This window comes from Pistacia vera, unplaced genomic scaffold (genome assembly GCF_008641045.1).
Source record: "Pistacia vera cultivar Batoury unplaced genomic scaffold, PisVer_v2 Contig338, whole genome shotgun sequence".
Classification (NCBI taxonomy): Eukaryota; Viridiplantae; Streptophyta; class Magnoliopsida; order Sapindales; family Anacardiaceae; genus Pistacia; species Pistacia vera.
The window spans coordinates 1,488,199-1,512,491 of record NW_022196155.1 but is presented as its reverse complement, the minus strand read 5'-3'; the positions used below and the strand labels follow the sequence as shown (position 1 = coordinate 1,512,491).

Sequence of the window (24,293 nt, the reverse complement as noted above, 5' to 3'; positions counted from 1 at the left end):
ATGTGTGGCGGCCCAAACAAAAGAGTTTTACAATTTACGACTGATATGTACATGTATATCTAGAAAATTAGGTTCCCCTTTGTTCTTCACTCATGAAAGTACTTGTGATTAATGAAAAACTTGGATTAATTTGTCAGATCTGCAATGTATTTTTACTCAAGAAGTTCCAATATAACCAATCATATATATATAATATATATATATATATAATATATATATATATATCAACCAAAAGTGTTCCTGCTGCTCTGTGTACTCTTGAAACTAAAATTTAAGAAGCCAACAACGATCTACGAATCATATATATATAGAATCAATCACACGAAATTCTGGTTGGAGTCTTGAGCAGACAAAAAAAGAAATACCCTAATTTCTTCTAATTCCAGTACTGCAAGTACAAAATTGATATGTTTGTGTTGGTGCGTACTATTGCCCTTTTTGAAGTTACATTAAGTACATGAAGGTGGCACGAAGGTTCCTGCAGGCAACCCCTACAAACTTACAAAAATCAAACATATATATAAACTCTTCAAAGCTCTCTGCTTTCTCATGCAGTAGATCTATTTATTCTATATCTCAAATGGATAAGAAGATCACGAGTGAGGTTAAGAATCGTGGAAGGAGAAACAAGAGGCGTCCTGTTAGGGGACACATCAAGCGCAGGATTTTCATTCTTGTTTATAGAAAGTTGAAGCTAGCTACCCAACATGTCGTTCGTTATTATATTCTATATTAAAGATGAGACCACCACAGCCACAGTTTATATATATACAAAATAAAGACTGCTGCGGGGGTGATAGAAATTGAGATAAAGCCTTCTCAATTCTCAAAGTAGTTAAGTTACTGTAGTTATTTCTTTCTCTTCACCGCTGCATACAACTCTGGTACTTTAATTAAAGTGTTACGTTGTTATTTTTCTCACCTAATTGGCTCTTGCATGATGCCATGTATCTTCTGTTATTAAATTAGACTTGAAAATAATCATGTAAGATCTCTCAACCAAGTTGAAGCATAATAAATGATGAGCTACGATGTATTTTAAATTTTGACTTCTCCATTTACTTTCAGAAACTTCAAGAGAGGTTTATTTGTATTTATAAATTAGGATGATCTGACCTCAATCAGAATAAAACCTGATATATATTTGGTAAATAAGCATTTTTATTCGCCGCACCGTTTCTACTGATCTCTCTCTTAAGTTTCAGCTAGCCACCACCCAAATAATTAATTTACCTCTGAATATCATGAAGAAAAATGCAAAATAATGAACTAGTGTCAACCTTTTTCAGATTTTTTTGTTGTTCACTGCCAGAGAATTAAACGTGATAGCAGACACCTGATCAGTTTAGTTTGTTTCTGTTTACATTTTCGTAAAGCTTTTATGAATGGGCTTTCCTTGAAGCTAGAGTTACAATAACGTTTGTTTTGAGGTCTAACACTGGTAACATTTCTTTTAATAGGCTAATTATCACATTTGGATATCAAGTAATTAAATGTTTCAGTAATCGATCAATATCAATTATGATTACTATAAATAATATAGGGGGTCATTCGATTACCATCTGAAATGGTGTTAATTTTTTATTACCAGGATAATCAACTGTTCATATCAATTTTACCCTTAATTAATAAACATTTTGGATATAAATGTCATCATACGTCTACTAAATAACAATTAACCAAAATGTACGAAATAACTTCTTTAACCTCATATATTAATTTTTTGGACATAAATACCCTCACTATTTACATGGATAATATCCAAAATACCCTTAGCCACCCAAGACAACTACTGGCCATCGGTGACCACCACCGACAGTCATTGAAACGGCACACAACCGGTCGAATCTAGCCGACCATGTGTTGATCTAGCCTTTTCCGGCCAGATCGAAGGCCAAAAATGGCCAGATGGCTGTGGATCTGGCCAGAAACGTCTAGATCCGTTTTGGCTGATTTCGGCCAGATCCACTGCCGTTAACAGCCACAGATCTGGCTATTAATGGCCAGAATGGATTTGGCTTTCCAACCAGATCCATGGCCACCTGATCGTTTCCAACCTTCGATCTAGCTAGAAAAGGCCAAATCGGTGCACAGTCAGCCATATTCAATCAGTCATGCACTGTTCCGACTACTATCAGTGGCGACCGGCGGTTGTCTTAGATGGCTAGGTGTGTTTTGTTAAATTTTAATCTTTTGTTGTTAAGGTGTTTTAGCTAAATTCTTAAATGTAAGAGGTTAAAAATAGTGTTCTAAATAATAATAATAATATTAGCAAGGAAGAGCAATTTAGTAAAAACCCCTCCGATAATATTTTATACCTTCCAACCAAATATATTAATTATTTATATTCATCAATCTAATCAAACATATTAGTATAATGTTCCCTCGTTAATCTTTAAGGTAATTGATCTCAGTGGTAATCATTTTTTTCAGTAATAAAAAATTCTCTGAAACAAAGGCTATCTTAGATTTAAATAAGGAGGAATTAGAAAATGATATCCTATACAGAAAATTGCATATTCTCTCTCAATTTTAAGTACGTCGTAGAATATATCTATTTTAAATTCTTAAGAGTGTTTGATAATAAAAAAAATAATTGTGTACTTTTTAGTAAAATAATTCCCTTATTAAGAATCCTGAAAACATAATAAATGCCAAATAATTTTTTTTTTTTTAATTTCTTCTTTTTTATATAGCATTGAATAACATCTAGTATTATTACTGCGCAACAACATAGCAAAATTTCCGAACAGTTAATTCGAAGATTACAATTAATATCTCCATAAATTTGAATCTTGATCATTACATTTATAATCATTGATTGTTAAATTTAACACAAAATAACCAAACACTTAGATGGTTGTACAATCAATCTCATTACTATAAAGAACAATGGTAACTACATGTCATTAAACCATTAATATCATCATTATTACCTTTGTTATCATATGATAATTAAATAACAAGCTGCGTTAGTGTCATTAAATAACAAAACGACGATTACATTCATCATTGTTCAGTAAATATTATAATTAACAAGGAAACATGAATTTATAATATCAAAAATCATATTTAAAATTAGGTGTAATTTAATATTAGTGGTTGGAGCCCATGTTTAAAAAAAATAAAAAAAGAATAATCGTTCATTGAAGAGGAAGAAGCAGTAGAGAAACAAATAGAATCATATGATACATTGATATACTGGAGCATATATACCAAAATAATATCCGATGAGGAGTTGATTGAAAAGATTAACAGGCTAAAGAGCAACGTCAAACCAGAATCCAAAATCAGAAACCCATGTTTATTTATCTGATGCGAAGCCTAATCAACTAACAATATACTCCAAACCTGCATCACAAGTACTCTCTGCTACTCACTCGACTTAAAATGACCTATTGGGCTTTGGCGAAGACGATGACTTGGATTTAGCAAAATCAACAAGATCCTTGAAGAGAGCATCTTCAGGTTTTTCTTCTTTCTTAGGGGTAGATGAATTCACCATCTTTAAACATCGTAGCTTCACAACTACAGTCTTCCAAGCATGCCTTTTCACATTCTTCTTCTGTTGGCAATGACAGAATGGAATATGAAGCGTCCTCCCATTTGGTATTTGCAACTCTATCAATAGTGTATTTGATATTTCCATCCTTGCTTTCACAGTTCTCGGTCGAGAAATTCTTTTGACAGCCTCCCTCTCCACTAATTAAATATCCTGGAAGACATTGACAGTAAATATCTCGATCATTTTTAACACAATATCTGTTTAGGCCACAGAGACCCTTTGGGGAACACTTATCATCCGAAGAAGCCCATACAATCAACACAATGCTGTTCTGATTTAATTTAAACGAATACAGTTGGAAGATCCCATCCGTGTCAATTTTCATCAAATAGATTGTTCCTTCTGTAGAATAGCCTCCTGGAGTAAGATCTTTTATAATGAACCCAGTAGAATGAACCAGGTAAAGATAGCCATCGACATCAAGATTTAGTGACACATTTTCACCTCTATCATCTGTAAATAATGAATAATAAGAATATGCTGCTTCATCTGGAGTATCCTTTGGGTACTGCACAAGATTTCCATCGTTTTGCATCTTTAGACGAAAGATCCCCGTTGATTGGTTGGTTGCTGAAACACTTGAAAACAGCTCTTCCCCTGCCAAGAGACTTTGACCTGGTAATATTGTATTAGTCGGGTTCCGAAAACTCTGCCATATTATCTCCTGATCAGAATTGTAGAGAATAAAATTCCCTGAATCAAACATAGATGCTTTTGCAACAGGTTCATGTGTATTTACTATGGATATTTCTTGGCCATCTGCTGATTGAAGAACAAGTCTTCCTCCACCTGTAAGAAGCAAGGTAACATTTCCTTGAATCGGAGGGTTATTGCGATTTGCTGTCCAAACAACAGTCTTCTGAGGTATTCCTGCAACAAAAATTCCCGCAGAAAAACCATTTCCTTGCTGATAGAAGCCAAAAGCATATAAACCAGAAGGCGATAGCCAGGAGGAGTTTCCAATGGGAGTTAGAGAAGAGCCTAGACTCATATTGAGTTGCCCCTGTTGATTTGTCGCCAGAAAATTTGTAGAAAGCAGAAGAAAGAATAAGATGGCAACCATTTTGGAAGAGTAATCCTGTATTTCTAACTTGATCACAAAAGAACAAAATCACAAGCTCATTTAAGACTAGTAAGAACAGACAGCTATATGTACAAATCTGTTTTTTACCTCCAAGATGGAGCGAGGAAATAGATAAGACTATTTTAATCGCAAGACCTTTTCAAATTGAAGTCTCCAATTCCAGTCATTAAGTATTCTAAAATGAAGGTTTAATATAATCCTGGGAAAGCGATTGAGATATAGAATTTTAATTGCAAGAACAAATCACAGGTTAGTCATAACCTGAACTCCCCAGCTAAGCAAAGTCAAGTCTTTGGTAAGTTAATTAGTAACTAACTTCACCAGCTAAGTTAGTCAAGGTCAATAAGTTCACTGAAGTTCATCCCATTTGACTGTTCATTTAGTAAGTTGTTTTATTCAAAGTTTCTTTTACTTTAAATAGAAGTATATGAAAACCGTGAACCATTGAGGACTTTTTCTTTTCCATAACCAATGCCAAAGAAATATAGAAACACAAACATACCTAGAAGCAACATCTTGTTTAACAATCACAAACATCTGCTTTAATGGACATGCTTCTGCATTTAAGAGTATAACACTAATAGTTTAGTTGCAAAGAGATATGAATCCTAAAGAGACATGACTTTCCTTGTAACTTAAGGCATCATTTACATTTCTACATATATGTTTAGAGATTTGAATTACTGTATAATTCACCCTACATTTCATTGGTTCATTCATTTCAAATAGTTTTAGGACCTTAATTAAAGTCTTAGAATTCTAATTTCATAAATCTTTGGTGCATTATGCATCGAAAAGATTTGAATGGGCTTCAAACAGAAGAAGAATGCTCCAGGACCATCTGCAAAACAAAACTACAGAAACATCTTACTGTATTTATATGACATGGGAGTCTTTATTTTAAATTTAGAAGTTGCAAACCTACATACTCAAGCCTATTCCTATGCCTACCACTTAACTCATCAGAAGATTACAGTTTGTTTTCTTATTGTAAAGCCCCGTCACATATGTTGAAACAAAAATACAATCAACATATATTCAGCAATTATCAACTCCACATGTATGAGATTTTACCCGGAGGAGGAAGTGGGACAAGGAGGAATAGAGACATCAGTAATCCCTTCTAACATCATCACCATAGTCTTCATTGAAGGACAAAGAGCCGGTTCATCTTGAACACACCAGAGCCCCACCTTAACCATGTTCTCAAAAGTCTTCTTATTCACTTCTTCACTACAAACAGGCTTATTCATCTCTTGGTTGATGAAGCACTTGTAAACCCAATTAATAAGAATTATTACCTCCGGTTTTGATGCATTAACATCCAAGTTTCTTCTGCAGCAAACAATTTCCAGCAGCACTACCCTGTAACTGTAAACATCAGCTTTAACTGATATTGGGATGTTCTTCGACCATTCTGGTGCCATGTAACCTCTTGTCCCTCTCACCAATGTGAAAGTCCTTGTTTGGTCTGGCATTAACAGTTTTGCAAGACCAAAGTCGGCAAGTTTTGCAGTCCAAAAATCATCCATCAGACAGTTCTGAGGCTTTATATCACAGTGAATGATAGGCACTTCACATTCATCATGGAGATAAAGAATTCCTCTAGCAACATCTAATGCAATGCTCTCTCTCTCGTTCCAATCTGGGGATGTTTTGGAGCAAAAGAGTAGATATGCAAGGAATCCATTGCTCATGTATTCATACACCAGAAGCCTCTTTGAATCCTCAGCACAATAACCAAGCAGCCGAACTAAGTTCCTATGATGTGCTCTACCAATTACATGCATCTCTGCATGCACTTCTCTTTCCCTACCATCATTCATCATCTTCTCCAATCTCTTGACAGCAACAAGTTTTTCACCCTTGAATAAGACCCCTTTATAGAGTGCACCAACAGAGCCCCGGCTTAGACCTTCTTCGAATCCATTTGTTGCCCTCTTAAGCTCACTGTAAGAGAATGAACTTAGAGTAAGCTCATTAGTTGAACCAAAATTTCCAGTTTCTAGCGGCCATTTGTACTTAACAACCTGGTACTTAAACATGAAAAATCCCGTGATTGCAAGGAAGACACATGAGCAAGTGATGAATTCCATAGTTACAAGAAGAATTAACATAATTTCCTTCTTGCTTTTGACTCTGACAAATGTTTAAGGCTTCAATGGTAATGGTCCCAATGGAGTGGAACCATTATTGGTTTAGATAGCCTTCGCACCCATCTTGAAGTAAGCTGCGAAAGACTCATCTTGATTATCATCATCCCTCATAGCAGATTTCAAAGGAAGTTTGTGCTTAGTGCAATATCCTAACTTATACAAAGCTGCATCACAATTGCAATCCTCCAAACAGGATTTTCTACTATCTTCTTCTAACATATCTACATGGATAATCATCACATGTAATCTTTTCCATAGAAGTAATATCATATACACCCACTAAACTGCTGGTTAGGATCAACATAATCAGCACCAGGAATGCATCTGCAGACATATAATTTGTCATCCAATGTGTAATAGTTGTTCAAGCCACAGAAACTCTTAACCTGGCATTGATTAGCTGGTTCCGACCAAAGCTCAGTGGATCTGTTGTATTCAACTGATCCAGTGACAAAGGAATAAGCAATCGAACAAGAAATCTGTTGTAGCACAGAACAATTAAAGCAAAGGTAATAGCAAATTAGGAAGATCAATTGCAGAAAAAAAACTGATTCACCATTAATCAAACTGAACTTTTTTCTACTATACACTCACACACTAGAAAGCGTTTAAAAGTTACAGAGCATCCAAAAAAAAACTGCAAAACAACTGCTTACAAACTGCACATAAACTGAACAATAACTGTAAAAAAACTAACAGCAACTTTGCCACCTTAGCATCACTTTTTGGTTGCAGTAGTATTTAGATACACATCTACAACACTCCTCCTTGCATCTAAGCTGCTGCAAACTCCCAACTTCAGTCTCAATAATTCAAATCTGATCTTGGACAACTCCTTGCATCTAAGCTGCTGCAAACTCCCAACTTCAATCTCAAAAATTCAAATCTGATCTTGGACAACGCTTTTGTGAATATATCAGCTACCTGATCTTCAGACTTACAATATTTAAGTTGAACCAACCCTTCCTTTTGCACATCTCTAAGAAAATATGAGTTTTATTTGAAGGGCTTAGTTCTACCATAAAACACAGGATTATTAGAGATTGCAATGGCAGCTTGGTTATCCACACACTTGAGTGGCTTCCTATAAAACCCCATTCTAATCATATATATTTCGCTTTGGTTTTGTTTATAAGGAGGTTTCTCTGTCAATTTTTAAAGTTCGTTAAGGGGTGAATCGAAGAAAATAATCCTGATGGGTCTGCATGTATCAAGAGGGAAAATTTGGACATTTTTGCTAGGGAAAGCTTATGTGGCGGGGTTAACCTGAAATTTAGAGAAATTGGGGGGCAAAAAAATAATTCAGAAAAGTGTTTGTTTAAAAGGAAAGGAAACTGGGCAGTTCGCCAAAAGAAGAAGGAGAAAACGAAGCGAGGAAGGAAAAAAAAAAAAAAGAGAAAATAAGAGAGAAAGTAGAAGAGAGGATAGAAGAAGAAAGAAGAAGAAAAAAGAAAAGGAGAAGAGGGGAATGATTTCGGCTGAAAATGGTAGAGTGAGAGAAAAGAGTGGAGGAGAGTGCAGGGACTTCGGCTGAGTTAGAATTGTGATGGATCAATGAAAGTTTTCTTAAAAATTCAGATTTATGTTTGCATGTTAATATAGTTGGCCATTTTTTGCTTTTGATGAGTTTGAGCTGAATTTGAAGCTGCTGAATTGCTTTCCTTTCCATGCTTTGATGAATGTTTGGTTGGTTAATTTGGTGCTTAAAATGGAGCGTATTTTGCTTGCTAGCTGCACCTGTTTGACTTCGGTTGTTGACTAAATTGTGATGTTGGCTGGATATTTACCTTAGCATGTCCGGTGCTAGCAAATTTTTGAGTGAAAGTGTCTCGATCTGAATTTAACAAAGCTGATTTGTGTTGCATTTCACCAGATCTTTCCTAAAAACACAAGACTCATGTTTGTATATTAATGTCTTGTTGAGAGCCTTGTTATTTTGTGAAGACGCTTAAATTGTTTTCTTTACTGTTTTTAGACGAATCTTTGAAGTGCTTGATTGAGTTTTTAAGTGTTTTTGATGAAATATTGCTGGTATTAAACTGCATGCTTGACTGGACAGCATATGAAAGAAAGGACTGAGATTTTTGATGTTGGTAAATATTCTTGGTAAAAAGGGCAAATGGGTGCTTTTCGTCAGTTTTGAAAGTATGCTTTAAAAACTGCATTTTACCCCTGTTTTCCATGAAATCTCATATGTTGGCATGATTTATCCTTATATGAAATTTCTTATATTATTATTATATTATTATTATTATTATTATTATTATTATTATTTTTGCTCTTGGTTTAATTATAATTATAATGTGTTATATGAGTTTGACTTTTAAAAGTGATATTTGCTTATTAAATATTCTTATATTATTATTATTATTATTTTTGCTCTTGGGTTTAATTATATTATAAGTGTTAATGATTTTTGACTTTTAAAAGTGATATTTGCTTATGATTTGTATCGGTTATATGTTAAGATCATGTGATATTGAAGGAATTTTTAATCGGGTTATACCGTCAGTCTTTGAAACTGTTTAGAAAATTGTAGTTCACCCCTATATGCGATTTCTGAATATTATGTCATATATGTATGATTTATAAGCACATACGTAATACTCTTGACTTACATGTTACATGAGATTATGCATGAGTATGTTGTGGTGCTAAAACCACCCTACGAAGTACCTATCCCCCAGTTCAGGCTCTGCCCATGCGATGCAGGATTCGCTGGTATTGAGATATTCGTTCTTCAGGCTCTGTGCATGCGTATTGAGATATTTGTGCTCTGCCTGGGCGTTAGTTTGTCCGCCAGGTATTGAGATGGTTTCTTCAGGCTCTACCCGCGCGATGATAGATCTTGCCGGTATTGAGATGTATTTCCCGCTCTGCCTGTGTGTGGGATGCCCACCAGGTATCAATTTTTCCCCAGGGTACTAGTTGTGGTGAGAACCTTTAGTATCGGTTTACTGTTTCGAAACGGAATCAGTTTAAAGTTTCAGATACCAGCCTACAGTTTTCAGTATCAGTTAATAGCTTCAGTTTTCAGTATCTGATGGATAGTTTGCATTAGTTTATGAGACAGTTGATGTGTAGCATGATTTATGAACATTGTCTTTAGAAGCATAAGCATTTACAGCACTTCTTAAGTTCTCATAAAAGAATTTTCCATTTAGTAATGAGCTAGGATTCAGAAATTGTGTCAGTTTAATTGATCAGATTATATACTTAGAACAATTAGAAATGAGTTATCATGCATACATGGATGATTAGCTGCCACCATAAAAGAATGTTCATGGAATCTGTTTTTTCTGTATTTTATAAAAACCATTGCATGCCATAACTTTTGTTTGACGAATGTTTTGCAAACTCCCCCTTTTCCCCACTCACTGAGTATTTCAGCTCACCCCTTTTTAAATGTTTTTCCCCCCACCAGGACCTCCGGAGATCGTGCCGAGCAGTGAGCCTCGCTCAGGTTGTGCCACGCGTTGACATCTTTGTGGGTTTTATATTTATGTCGCATTGTAAAATTTGGACTTTCGTTTCAAAACTCATGTTTTCCTTCATGTGTTTGCTTTGTTTCATATTTTGGAATGTGTAGTATAAGTGGAAAACCTGATACCACAAGTTTCCCTAAGCTTTTCTTTTTTAAAACGAAAGATGATGCATGTCTTTTTTTGAGATGTTGGAAATGGAATACTATGATGTTTATCAGGAAAAGTATGTCTTAAACAGGTTTCGCAGTTTTCTTACATGGCACGTCTCGGGTATCCAAGTCTTGTGGGAGCGCCCGGATCCTACGGGATGAGGAAATTCGGGACGGTTGTGTCAACTTGGTATCAGAGCATGGTTTTCGATTTTTAAGGGCATTTTTTTTTTAAATTTTACGCATGCCAATTGTCCCTTAATGAAGTTTTTTTCCGTCCATGAGTTTTATTTTAGAACAAATTTGTTTATGTTTTGTAGATATCGCATGAGCAACGTGGCCAGCCTCGCACGAAATCCGTAGAGAATTATTAGTTCCTAGAGTGCTCAGGAGGGTGGTGAGCCTAGGGAGGAGAGAGTAGAAGAGTCGGATGCCCACAGGTCAGGACCTCGGGACCCCAGGAGATCAGATGCCGAAAATCAAATGTTGAGGAAGGACCAATGAGTGAACAAAATGTAGGGCTCCAAGGTGATAGGATACATGGAGCACTATGATAGCTAGCTCAACTGATGACTAGGGTAGTGCAGTAGGACGCTTGGGCGTCAGGGAGAAGGAAAAAACTATAGAGAGAGCGAGAAAATTAGGGCAATAACTTTGAGGGGATGGAGATCCCACATGCCGACTCCTGGATGGATCAATTAGAACAAGTTTGGGATGATGGAGTGTACCGATGACCAAAAACTATGGTTTGCTACCTTTCTACTTAAAGGTAGGGCTCGTCTTGGTGGAGCGATACAACCTAGATATGGGGATCCAACAACAATACTTGGGCCAATTTTCGTCAGGAGTTCTTCGATCATTATTTTCCTATGGTGTATCAGGATGCTAAGCAGAGTGAGTTTATCAGACTAACACAAGGAAATATGTCATGGAGGAATATTTGATTAAGTTTTTGAGTTATCCCGTTTTGCCCCACTTATAGCTGGAGATGAGAGAGCAAAAGGTAGGAGATTTAGGAGGGCCTTAGAGGTAGGATTAGAACAATAGTGGCCTCACACTGCTGCTCAGAGTTTGGAAATTGACAGAAGATACTATGAGAGTTGAAGTAATTTGGGAGAGTTTGAGAAGAGAGAGCCACAAAGACGAAACGTATAACTGTGTGGGTAGTTGATGGCCCTAGTAATAGGAATCAGAAAGAGAGTGTAGTTTTTCTGGACTTCTAGTAGTCCAGGACAAGACCAGAGGCAGGTCCGGTCAATTGTCAGGGGTAGTGATAATTGAATAGAAGGTTCCAAGATAGTAGACAACCGAGTTTTGGTAGTAGTAGGGATTAACGAGTACAATGCAACGAGTGTGAGAGATTTCATTCTGGACAGTGTCGGGAAGGTCCTCAGGTTGTTATCATTGTGGCAAAGTGGCCATCTCAAGAGGAATTGTCCAATTCTGACTCAAGGTGGTAGTGTCACTCAAGACCGGTTCAGGAGAGGTTTCAGGTTCAAGGGGCACAGGGCAGGATTGCAAATAGTAGTAGTGGGCAACAAAAAGGATTAGAGCGACCCCAAACTCAGGCCCGTGTGTTCGCCTTACACAACAAAATACACAAGCCACTCCATGTGGACACGGGTATGTTATCTAACTTTGAGCGTGAGGATCGTAATTTGGTTAATCCTAATTTTGCACATTCGATTGTTTTCTAAGCATGCCAACCGAGAGTTAAGATTCTTTGGTGTGTAGATTGATGGTAGTCACCCTATAGGAAACTTTTTATTAATGAAGGGTGTGTACTAGAGAATGTGTTGCGGACTTAAAAAGGACCCATATCCGTGTATTACCCATAGTAATTTCGAGGACGAAATTTTATTAAGGGGGAAAGTTGTAAAACCCCATTCTAATCATATATATATTCGCTTGGTTTTGTTTATAAGGAGGGACTTTTCTATCAAATTTTTAAAGTTCGTTAGGGGTGATCGAAGAAATAAATCCTGATGGGTCTGCATGTATCAAGAGGGAAAATTTGGACATTTTTGCTAGGGAAAGCTTATGTGGCGGGGTAAAACTGAAATTTAGAGAAATTGGGGGCAAAAATAATTTCAGAAAAGTGTTGTTTAAAAGGAGAAGGAAACTGGGCAGTTCGCCCAAAGAAGGGAGAAACGAGAGCAGAGGAAGGAAAAAAAAAAAAAAAAAGAGAGAAAGATAAGAGAAAGATAGAGAGAGATAGAAAGAAAAAAGAGAAGAAAAGAAGAAAAAGAGAGAAGAAGAATGGATTTCGGCTGAAAATGGTAGAGTGAAAGAAAAGAGTGGAGGAGAGTGCAGGAGCTTCGGCTGAGTTAGAATTGTGAGTGGATCAAATGAAAGTTTTCTTAAAAATTCAGATTTATGTTTGCATGTTAAATATAGTTGGCCATTTTTGCTTTTTGATGGTTTTGAGCGAATTTGAGCTGCTGAACTTGCTTTCCTTTCCATGCTTTTGGAATGATGTTTGTTGGTTAATTTGGTGCTAAATGAGCGTATTTTGCTTGCTAGCTGCACCTGTTTGACTTCGGTTGTTTGACTAAATTGTGATGTTGGCTGGATATTTCCTTAGCATGTCCCGGCTGAGCAAATTTTTGAGTGAAAGTGTCTCAGATCTGAATTAACAAAGCTGATTTGTGTTGCATGTCACCAGATCTTTCCTAAAAACACAGACTCATGTTTGTATATTATGTCTTGTTGAAGCCTTGTTATTTTGTGAAGACTGCTTAATTGTTTTCTTTTACATGTTTTTGGACGAATCTTTGAAGTGCTTGATTGAGTTTTTAAGTGTTTTTGATGAAATTATTGCTGGGTATAAACTGCATGCTGACTGGACAGCATTGAAAAAGGACTGAGATTTTTGATGTTGGTAAATAATTCTCGGTAAAAAGGGCAAATGGGGTGCTTTTCGTCAGTTTTGAAAGTATGCTTTAAAAACTTGCATTTTACCCCCTGTTTTCCATGAATCTCATATGTTGGCATGATTTATCCTTATATGAAATATTCTTATATTATTATTATTATTATTATTATTATTTTATATTATTATTATTATTTTTATTTTTTTTTGCTCTGGGTTTAATTAATTATATGTTTTATATGAGTTTGACTTTTAAAAGTGATATTTGCTTATATGAAATATTCTTATATTATTATATTATTATTATTTTGGCTCTTGGTTTTTATTATAATTATAACGTGTTATATGAGTTTTGACTTTTAAAAGTGATATTTGCTTATGATTTGTATCGGTTATATATAAGTCTGTGAATTGAAGGAATTTTTAATCTGGGTTAACCGTCGTCTTTGAAACATGTTTAGAAATTGCAGTTTCACCCCTTGCGATTTCTGAATATTATGTCATATAGTATGATTTATAAGCACTACGTAATATACTCTTGACTTACTGTTACATGAGATTATGTGGTAGTTGTGGTGCTAAAACCACCCTACGAAGACCTATCCCCAGTTTCAGGCTCTGCCCATGCGATGCAGGATTCGCTGGGTATTGAGATATTCGTCTTCACTTTGCGCATGCTTATTGAGATATTTAGTGCTCTGCCTGGCGTTGAGTTTGTCCTCCAGGTATTGAGATGGTTTTCTTCAGGCTCTGCCCGCGCGATGATAGATCTTGCGCGGATATTGAATGTATTTCCCAGCTCTGCCTGTGTGTGGGATGCCCACCAGGTATCGAGATTTTTCCCCAGGGTACTAGTTGTGGTGAGAACCTTTAGTATCGGTTACTGTTTCGAAACAGATATCAGTTTAAAGTTTTCAGATACCAGCCTACAGTTTTCAGTATCAGTTAATAGCTTCAGTTTTCAGTATCTGTGGTATTTTTGCATTAGTTATATGAACAGTTGATGTTGTAGCATGATTTATAGAAAACATTGTCATTAGAAGCTAAGCATTTACAGCAATTCTTTAAGTTCTCATAAAAGAATTTCAGCATTTAGTAATGAGCTAGGATTCAGAAATTGTTGTCAGTTTAATTGATCAGATTATAATACTTAGAACAATTAGAAATGAGTTATGCATGCATACATGGATGATATCTGCCACCATAAAAGAATGTTCATGGATCATGTTGTTTTCTGTATTTATAAAAACCATTGCATGCCATAACTTTGTTTTGACGAATGTTTTGCAAACTCCCCCTTTTTCCCCACTCACTGATATTTCAGCTCCCCCCTTTTAAATGTTTTTCCCCCCACCAGGACCTTCCGGAGATCGTGCCGACAGGAGCCTCCGCTCAGGGTTGTGCCACGCGTTGACATCTTTTATGGGGTTTATATTTATGTCGCATTGTAAAATTTGGACTTTCGTTTCAAGAACTCATGTTTTCCTTCATGTGTTTGCTTTTGTTTCATATTTGGAATGTGTAGTATAGTGGAAAACCTATACCACAAGTTTCCCTAAGCTTTTCTTTTTTAAAACGAAAGATGATGCATGTCTTTTTGGAGATGTTGGAAATGGAAATACTATGATGTTATTCAGGAAAAGTATGTCTTTAAACAGGTTTCGCAGTTTTTCTACATGGCACGTCTCGGGTATCCAAGTCTTGTGGGAGCGCCCGGATCCTACGGGATGAGGAAATTCGGGACGGTTTGTCACTTCCTCTTGCACCATACTAAATCACTAACACTTTCTAACCTACTACAAGTCTTGGTTTACTGCTGTTGTAGCTGCTACATATTCAGCCTCTGCAGTACTTTGTGCAACAAGTTCTTGCTTCTTGAACACCAAAGAACACCCCAAACCAAAGCTAAAACAAAAACCTATTGTACTCCCCATGTCATCTACTGAACCTGCCCAATCACTATCAGAAAATCCACGAAACTTCAAATTTTGACAATAGGAAAATCTGATACCATATCAATTGTGCCTTTAATATATCTGACAACTCTTTTTGCTGCTTGTAGATGAACCACACTAGCACAATGCAGGAACCTGGATAACAAACTCACTGCATACGTTTATCAGGCCTTGTTGTAGTGAGATACATTAAACACACAATCTAGCTCCTATACAGCCCCTCATCAACCTTTTCAGCTCCATCTTCCTTGCTGAACTTTTCTTTAGGATTCATAGGAGTATTTGTAGCCTTACACTCACCTCATCTGAAACTATTAAGAATCTCCTTAGCATACTTTTGTTGGCATACAAAAATCTCCTCCTGCTTTGTTTCACCTCCATCCCAAGAAAAAAGTCATTCTCCCAAGATCAGTCATCTCAAAAACCTTCAACATTTCAACTTTAAATTCATTGATAAGCATCCATTACCTCCTGTCACAAGCAATCATCACATAAATGGCTACAACAAGTATATCAGCAACTTCATTCCTCACCTTCTTTACATACAAAGTCGTCCACAGGACTCTTCACAAATCCTAGTCCCAATAGATGTTCATCAATCTTGCTATACCAAGCCTTGGAGCTTATTTAAGCCCTAAGAGTTTTCTTCAACAAATATACATGACTCTCATACCCTTTTTTAACAAACCCTTCAGGTTGCTCTACATAGATCTTCTAGAAATCCATTTAAGAAGGCTGATTTCCATCTAATTGGTACACAATCCACCTTTTTTGGACTGAAATTGCTAATACATCCTTATCTATTCTAGCCTAGCAATAGGTGCAAATGTTTCAGAAAAATCTACACCAATACTTGTGCATAACCCTTCACCCACAAGCCTTGCTTTATGCTTGTTAATAGAACCATTAGCATTCAACTTAGTTCTATACACCCACTTGACCCCAATAATTTTTCTATTTTGAGGTCTCTCAACAAGCTCCCAAGTGTGATTCTTCTCAATCATTTTAACTCTTCCTTCATAGCTTCCATCCACTTCTCTTCCTGCTCAGCTTCTTTAAATCCAGCTGGCTCCAAAACAGCCACGTTGCATGTTGATAAATTTCAAACAATGACCTGGTTCCTTTAACTGGTTCTTCACAACATTGTCTTCAATTTGTTGAACGATTTAGGGCTGTCATTCTTCTCTTCTTCAACCCAATTCCACTATTCATCTTCAAGAAAACAACATTCCTACCTCACAAGAACCTTCTCTGACTGTGGCTGAAATATCTTATAAGCTTTTGAAACATTACTATAGCCTATAAAAATACCTTTTTCAGCCTTCACATCTAGCTTATCTCTCTTCTCTTAGGTATATGAGTAAAGCCAAACACCCAAACACCTTTAAATTCTTATTGATGGTTTGAACCCGTACCATGCCTCATATGGAATCTTCATATTCAAACTTCTTGATGGAAGTCTATTTAACAAAAACGCTGCTGTACTCACAACCTCAGCCCAGAATTTTTTAGGCGAATTCTTCTCATGCAACACACCTAGCCATCTCCATAAGCGTTCTATTCTTCCTTTCACCACTCCATTTTGTTGTGGAGTGTAAGGAATTGTTAATTGATGCTATTCCAGCTTCATCACAAAATCTATTAACCATCCCTGAGTATACTCTTTACCGTTATCTGATCTTAACACTTGATACAACGACCACTTTAATTCTCAATCCAAGCCTTGAACCTCCAAACACACCCGCACTTCTGATTTAAATCTAAGAAAAATAAACCCAACACATTCTGGTAAAATCATCAATAAACAGAATGTAATACTTACTTCCTTTCAAAGATGGTGTCTTTCATTGGTCCTCCAAGATCAGTATGAATAGTTCCAGCTTCTGAATGCTCTCCACACAATTTTTGGAAATGGTGTCTGAACTAACTTGCCAATTGACAAGCTTTACAAGTAGGACATCCTCCTTTAGGTTGGTAGTCTTTAACCAACTCATTCCTTTGCATATAAAGAAGAGCCCTATGACGAAAGTGCACCATTCTTTTATGCCAAATTTCTCCACACTCACATGACTCAAACAGCAACATGCTCCTCCTCATTGGATTAAATGAGAACTCTTGCCTCTCATTCTAATAGTAAACAACTCCTGACCATTCTCTTCATAAATTCTACAAGTTTTATCTTCAAAATTACTTTGAAACTTTTTCAAGTAATTGCCCAACCTTAATAAATTCTGATCAATTTCAGGAACATAAAGCACATCATGAATAACTTTAGTACCTGATACACTATCAATGACAACTGTTCCTTTTCCCTTGACTAATAAAATCTCCATTTCCAATTTAACTTTGAAAATTAAAGACTTATCACGCTCTTTGAAAATCTCCTTGTCTTAAGCCATGTGATTGGTACAGCCACTCCAATAAGCCAACACTCACTTGAACTATTGCTGGCATAACAGTAGCTACGAACAACTGATCTTCCTCTTGCGGCTCCTGCTGGTTGCAACTTAGCTTCATTTTCTTGCTGCTTCTCTTGTTGCACAACTTTGCCTTTGCAAACCCTCTCATATGACCTTTCTGTTTGCATCTCCTGCAAATTAAATCAGGTCTCCCCAACATCTGATTCTAGATGAATTAGTTTTTTTCGCAATGGCAACATGGAGGCAATCTGCCAAAGCTAGTGTTACTACTACTAGCACCACTTCTTTTATTTTTCCTCCATTGTTTTCTTCTTCTTCTTCTCTTTATTGCTATCACAAATCTGTAATTTAGCCTAATGCACCTTCAACAGACCCCTCTCTCTCATCTGCAATCTTCGTTCAGTGTCTTGCAAAGCACTCAAAAGCTCTGCCAACGAAATCGTTGCCATATCATTGGTCCTTCCAAGGTTGATATCTTAACCTCAAACTTATCAGCAAAGTAACTAGGAGTTTCTCTATAATTCTCCTATCTAAAACTCTTCTCCAAGAAGTTGAATCTGGTTGACAATCCACGAAGTCTGTCTACATACTCCTTACAGTTTTCGCTCCTTCATTCTTTGGAGTTCAAACTCTCTCGCAGGTTCAACCATTCATGCTCCTTGTCTTTCATTACCCTGAAACTCTACCCTATGATACTGCCAAATCTGATAAGTTGACTGAAATTCATTATCTTCGTGAACAACCCTTGTGAAGTCGCTGAATGAAGACACATTTTGCCTTGTACTTCTTTGTAACCCTCCTTGTGAGCTTTATCTGCTGCATCGTAGGATTATCCGACAAAGGCTCTACTCCATAGTCTTCTTCTACAGCTTCCCAAAGATCTACAGCTTGTAGAAACGTGGTCATTTTTACAACCCAACATGATAATGCTCACTATTAAACACTGGGTGAGCAACTGGATTGATGAATTAGAAGTCATTCTTACTCACACACCTCTCACAGTCCTTGAGAATTATGCTCTGATACCAATTTGTTGTAGCATAGAACAATTAAAGCAAATGTAATAGCAAATTAAGAAGATCAATTGCAGAAAAAAACTGATTCACATTAATCAAACTGAACTTTTTTCTACTACACACTCACCACTAGAAAGCGTTTAAAAGTTATAGAGCTCCAAAAAAAACTGCAAACAACTGCTTACAAACTGCATCAAACTGACACTAACTGTAAAAAAAACTAACAAAATTTTGCCACCTTGGCATCACTTTTTGGTTGTAGTAGTATTTAGATCCCATCTACAACAAAATCCCATCATAGCCTAGTGTTGCAAGGTAGATGGTTGAGCTGTTGGCCTTTCGTCAATAATAATCAGAGCTAAAACTCTTTGCTCTAGCCATGGTGCTGTTGTAGGTAGTCACCTCTATAATTCAGAAACAAATGTTGCTGTTCTTTGTTGTCTTTTCACTGGTCCAGTAAGCCTCAGAATACTTGTCAATGGTGTTTATGGGATACAAAACAAGATTCCCATCCTTCTGCATCTTCATCCAGCACTGCCCATTGAGTGATCGTTTCAAGAACACTGGAAACATTCACATCCGGAATATAGATTCTGACCTTCCTATATCGTATTGTATAAAAATCAAAAACTTGCCCAGATGATCTTAGAAGGTTGATAAAGAGCACAAAGTTACCAGAATCAAACATGGATTGAAAGAAGCACTCTCGAGTGTAACTAACTGTTTTTTCTCTGGCCATCGCCAGTTCTTAGCATGCTTATGATCCATGGTAACTGTAAGTGTTGCATTGATGACACATGAGGGTCATCTCGATTTGCTGTCCACCGACCGTGATTTCTGGAAAAGTACTATCCAGATTCCATTGATAGCCACTGCCTTCTCTGTAGAACCAAACTTAAAATGGCCATGTCCCATGACATAGGATCCCTGGTCGAGACAGTGAGCGCCTAGCTTATCCAGTGTGATATGTTTTTAGCAACAATAGCTTTGAAAAAGAAGAGAGTGATGTAAAAATACATATGCAAAGCCATTATAGGGACTGATTGAAAGCGGTTGTATTTTTTGAATTTCTTAAGATTTGTCGCTGAAAGAGAAGATAATAAGCCTTTTTAGTAAAAAATTTTACGCATTTTGACCATGGAAGATGCCTATCAGTCTAAATTATTTCTACTTCTGCTCGTATATGCGAAAAAATTGAAAGAATGATAAGCACATAACTAATACAGAAGCATGTAGATGCTTTACGAAATGAGTTTGATTTTTGACAAACGCATTCTTAGAAAAATAAAGACCAAAAACAAGAACAAGATGATTCTAACCCTACCAAGAAAACATGTTGACTTACCATTTAGTGAATTTATTTGATAGAAAGTAGAATAAAAGTTAGTTCAAAACCCAAAAGCAAGCTTGCGGTTAAATTAGCGTTATCTGCCACCATTTTCGTCTGTGACTTGACTCACAGAAACTTTTGCTGTAGTTGAAAATTATCCACCTTATAACACGTTTTCTTGCTGGAGGATTCTGAACTCACTTCACTCATATTAATATTATAATAAAATAATAAGGTAAGAAATCTTTCATAATGAGACTACATCATGTAAAAACTAATTTTCAAACATATAGCAATAGAAATGAAACAATTTCTATGTTCTAGATAGCTTAAGCAATTATATTTTCTCAAACTTGCACTTAAATCAATTTGCACTTAAATTGTTTATTGGTTCACTCTAAGGCTCTAGAGAACCCAAGAAAAGTCTAAACGAAGCCAGAGTGAACAAGCATGCAAACAATCCAAAAGTAATGAAAAAACAATTGCTGTAAAGACAAATCAAAGTTACAATGAGAACCCATGACATGACTATAACAGTATAACCTTGTTTCTCAATATGCTACATTGGTGAGAAATTATGTTGATTATTTCCCTAAAGTAACTGAAGCAAAACTGGATTGATGTTCATGACACAATGATGATGGCTAAAGCCCCTGGAAATTTCTGTGCAATATAAATTGCTAGCATGTCAAGTTAAGATGAATGCCTGATTTAATATACAAGGGAAGGCTAACCTCACGGAATATCAAAAGTTTTTCTCAGCTTCCCACTCTTTTCCTTCTCGCATTCTATGGTGATAGAATTCAGTGAATGATAAGTGTAAACATCTTCTGCACCAAATGGAGAAACTTGCAAAGGATGACTGCAATATCCCAAGAGTGAACAGAGAAGTTTTTGGGACAGGATTTAAGTAAGTAGATGTACATTGTTATGCCTAAAAAATACAGGGCCGACATCAGGTCCATTTAGCCCACAAAAGTTAGATCATTGGACAACCGCCGCCTGCGTCGTCAGGATAGTGGATGCGCGTCAGGTTAGTCAAGAGCTGTGGTGTTCCCACGTGTCCATCCCTGCTCAAATCGCGTAATCACTCTGGAAGGTAGACAATGTGACATAAGAAGGATTTGCACGGATATCCCACCAAACTTACAGATTTAGTGATCATTACCTCAGGAATCCCACTATAAAATGGAGCTCCTCTCTCATTAAAGGGGATTGACATATTTTACGCTTGATTAATTACTCTCTTTTCTAGAATTCTCAGCATTAGATACCTTGTAACTTATTGTAAAGCAGTCAGCTAAAGCGACCTGCCTTTATCATTTATATACGATCAGGGACGTAGGACTTGCTACCTTAGCATCCGAACCACTTTAAAAAATTGTCCCCATTGCATTTACTATCTCTTTATCCATTACATTCACGTGTTCTTCTAGGTCCGCATAGGATTTTACACATGCGTTTCGTTGTGCAAAAATGCGCATCAACATACATAAACTTGTGCGGGCATGATCCATTTCTCAAAGCGGAAAATTTCCAATTGGTAGGCATATCCCCTTTCTTAAATGGGATGATATTTTGTATCAAGTGAACTCACTACCAAGTAGGTCATTGGGTATAGAGTGTGATTACCTCACAAGAAGGCGAATACATAAAGTGGGGACCTCACGAGAAGACAAAGTGAGCTTGCTACCTGATGGACGGATTGGTTGGGTTGATGCCCTCACAAGGAGATAGGTTCATCAGGTGAGACCTCACGAGGGACAAAGCAAGCTTGCTACCGAGAGGGCGGTGTATCCCACCTATGGGTTGGGTGTGATGACCTTAACAGATGAGCCCAACCAAATAGAAATGTCTGCTTTGGAAGGTGTCACACCTGACCTTATAAATATGAAGACAAGCAATGCTCCAAATCTGTCAGAAAGTAGATTTGGACATTAGCATTCGTGTAAGTTGTGGTAACAAATGTGCAGCCCATGCTTGCTTCCCGTTTATCATAGCAAAAGGAAAAGGATATCCATTGCAGTATCCTTTTATGTCCACCATATTCATGTTGGTTATTGGACCCGAACACAAATATTACCCGGGAGACTAAAGGAAGGAAGATGATGAGAGGAAGACTTGTGTTCAATTATGTTCATCAAGAAGCAACAAAGTTTATACATTTAATCCTACTTGTCCCTAACATAAAACATATTTTAATCCCAAAATACTCTTAACCATACTCTTTAGCAACTCAAATTACATCACATTAACTTGATATAAAGTAGGCGCTTAATGTATGCTGAATTCACCAAAACAATCACTCATCATGACTAAACCAGCTACGGTGAACGGCTCCCAAGCCAACTTCACCACTTCAAATTCTGCCCTTTTGCCGCCAGTTTCCAGCTTATGTTTAAATAAAAAATGTTTTGTTTCAAGCAAATTCATTACTTTAACAATTCACCATTGGGAATATTCTATATCACATATTTCACAAAACTGTAGGACTTCCTAACGAATCCGAAATCTTCAACAGCCTCGGGTTAAAAGAATTATGATAAGAAGATCACATTATTCATCAAATTCACACTTAAATTACCACATTTCAAACAGAGTAAATTCCAACCAGCTTAATTTATAAACAAAAGAAGAATGCTTCAGGACTATCTGCAAACAATACTCATAAACATTTTACCAACTCTCATTGCTCTTACATGGCATGAGAGTCTTTTATTCAAAAGTTTCATTATAGTTTTATATGAAATTTACATGCCACATACTATTCCTATGTGGTGCCATAGGCAAAACAGTAAGATTGAGTATCAAAACTCTATTCTATTCTTTCCATATAGAATGGTAAAAGATTTTGTGCTCTAAGCTTGTATATGTAGTACATGAATACATATAGATATCTATGTAATTAATCTTGGCTTCCATCTATAGCATTTCTAACAAGGAAATTCACAATTATAAAATCACAATTCAGGAATATACCACGAGAAACCCACTTTCATCAATTTACAATACTGCAAGCACAAAAATTATAATGGCTAAGAAAAAGAGGTAGGACTTGGAGGACGTGGGATATTGCTACGCCTTCCAACATAGATACACCGCTTTCATTAGAAGGACGGAGTGGTGGCTCATATGGATGCACCAAAGTCCCCACATTAACCATCCTTTCCAACCCAGGTTATCAACAACTTCATCACCCAACTTTTCTAAGCTCACGGCCTGAAAACAACGGTAAACCCATTCTCAAGAAATGCTTCTTCTCAGAAAGGGTCGAGTCCCACCATCGTCGACAGCATATGATCTCAAATAGTACAATTCCAAAACTGTAAACATCTGCTTTCACTGTCACGGTAGTTCCTATGCCATTCCGGGGCAACATACCCCCTTGTCCCTCTAATCCCAGTAAGTGATCTAGTCTGGTCAGGGTTCAGAAGTTTTGCCATCCAAGTCTGATATTTTTGCACAATTATACTCCTATGAGAATGTTCTGAGGCTTTATATCACAATGAATAATCCGGGTTTCACAATCTTCATGAAGGTATAGGAACCTCTTGCTATGTTGCGAGCAATATCCATCCGCGATCCCAATAAGGTTGCTTTTCTGGTGTAAAGAGCAATCTGCAAGTGAACCATTGCTCATGTACTCATATACCAAGAGCCTGTTAGGCCCCTCATGGCAGTAGCCAAGTAGACGGACTAAGTTCCGATGATTAGTCCCCAATTGCTTTCATCTCAGTCCGAAATTCTCTTTCTCCTTCAGTTGAAACTCTATCGAGTCTCTTAACAGCAATAACCTTCTGACCATGAGATATTTCCCCCCTGAAAACTGTCCCAAATGCTCCTCTACCAATCTCTTCACTAAAATTGTAGTCACACTCATAGTTCCAAGTAAGTAAATGATTTTGGACCAACATCCTCATCTAATCGAATTTTACTTGAGATCTTTTTGTACTTGTAAACTCCTCCATTCCTGTAACGAGGACTCCAGAAATTATCAAAATAGTGAGTGCAACACAATCAGTGAAACACCACAATTAAAAAATGTGCCTGCGCTCCTTCTTGCTTCTCGAGGCTCAACCCCTTCTCTTGGGGAAGCTGCAAATTTTGAAACGCCGACTTTGATGAGAGCTATATTTGAATCGCTAAGTTTTCTTCTCGTATGTGAGAGGAAGCTTTTGCTTTTTGCATTTTCCATCTTTGAACATTGCGCTTCACATTACAATCTTCTAAGCACACTTCTACACATTCTTCTTCCGTCGGT

The 24,293-nt window shown here is 36.8% G+C and overlaps 2 protein-coding genes and 1 pseudogene across 2 annotated transcripts; all 3 read right to left on the bottom strand.

Moving 5' to 3' along the window:
• Nucleotides 1–3,146: 3,146 nt before the first annotated feature.
• Nucleotides 3,147–4,588, bottom strand: LOC116138185 (G-type lectin S-receptor-like serine/threonine-protein kinase LECRK3). Its single transcript, XM_031423914.1, has one exon. It carries the CDS (start codon nt 4,554–4,556, stop codon nt 3,483–3,485), a length of 1,074 nt encoding a protein of 357 aa, XP_031279774.1. The 5' UTR covers nt 4,557–4,588; the 3' UTR covers nt 3,147–3,482.
• A 1,131-nt stretch (nt 4,589–5,719) lies between these two features.
• LOC116138193 (G-type lectin S-receptor-like serine/threonine-protein kinase LECRK1) lies at nt 5,720–6,745 on the bottom strand. Its single transcript, XM_031423920.1, has one exon. The coding sequence runs from the start codon at nt 6,743–6,745 to the stop codon at nt 5,720–5,722; it is 1,026 nt and encodes a 341-aa protein (XP_031279780.1).
• A 16,589-nt stretch (nt 6,746–23,334) lies between these two features.
• LOC116138191 lies at nt 23,335–23,952 on the bottom strand (annotated as a pseudogene).
• Between the last annotated feature and the right edge of the window lie 341 nt (nt 23,953–24,293).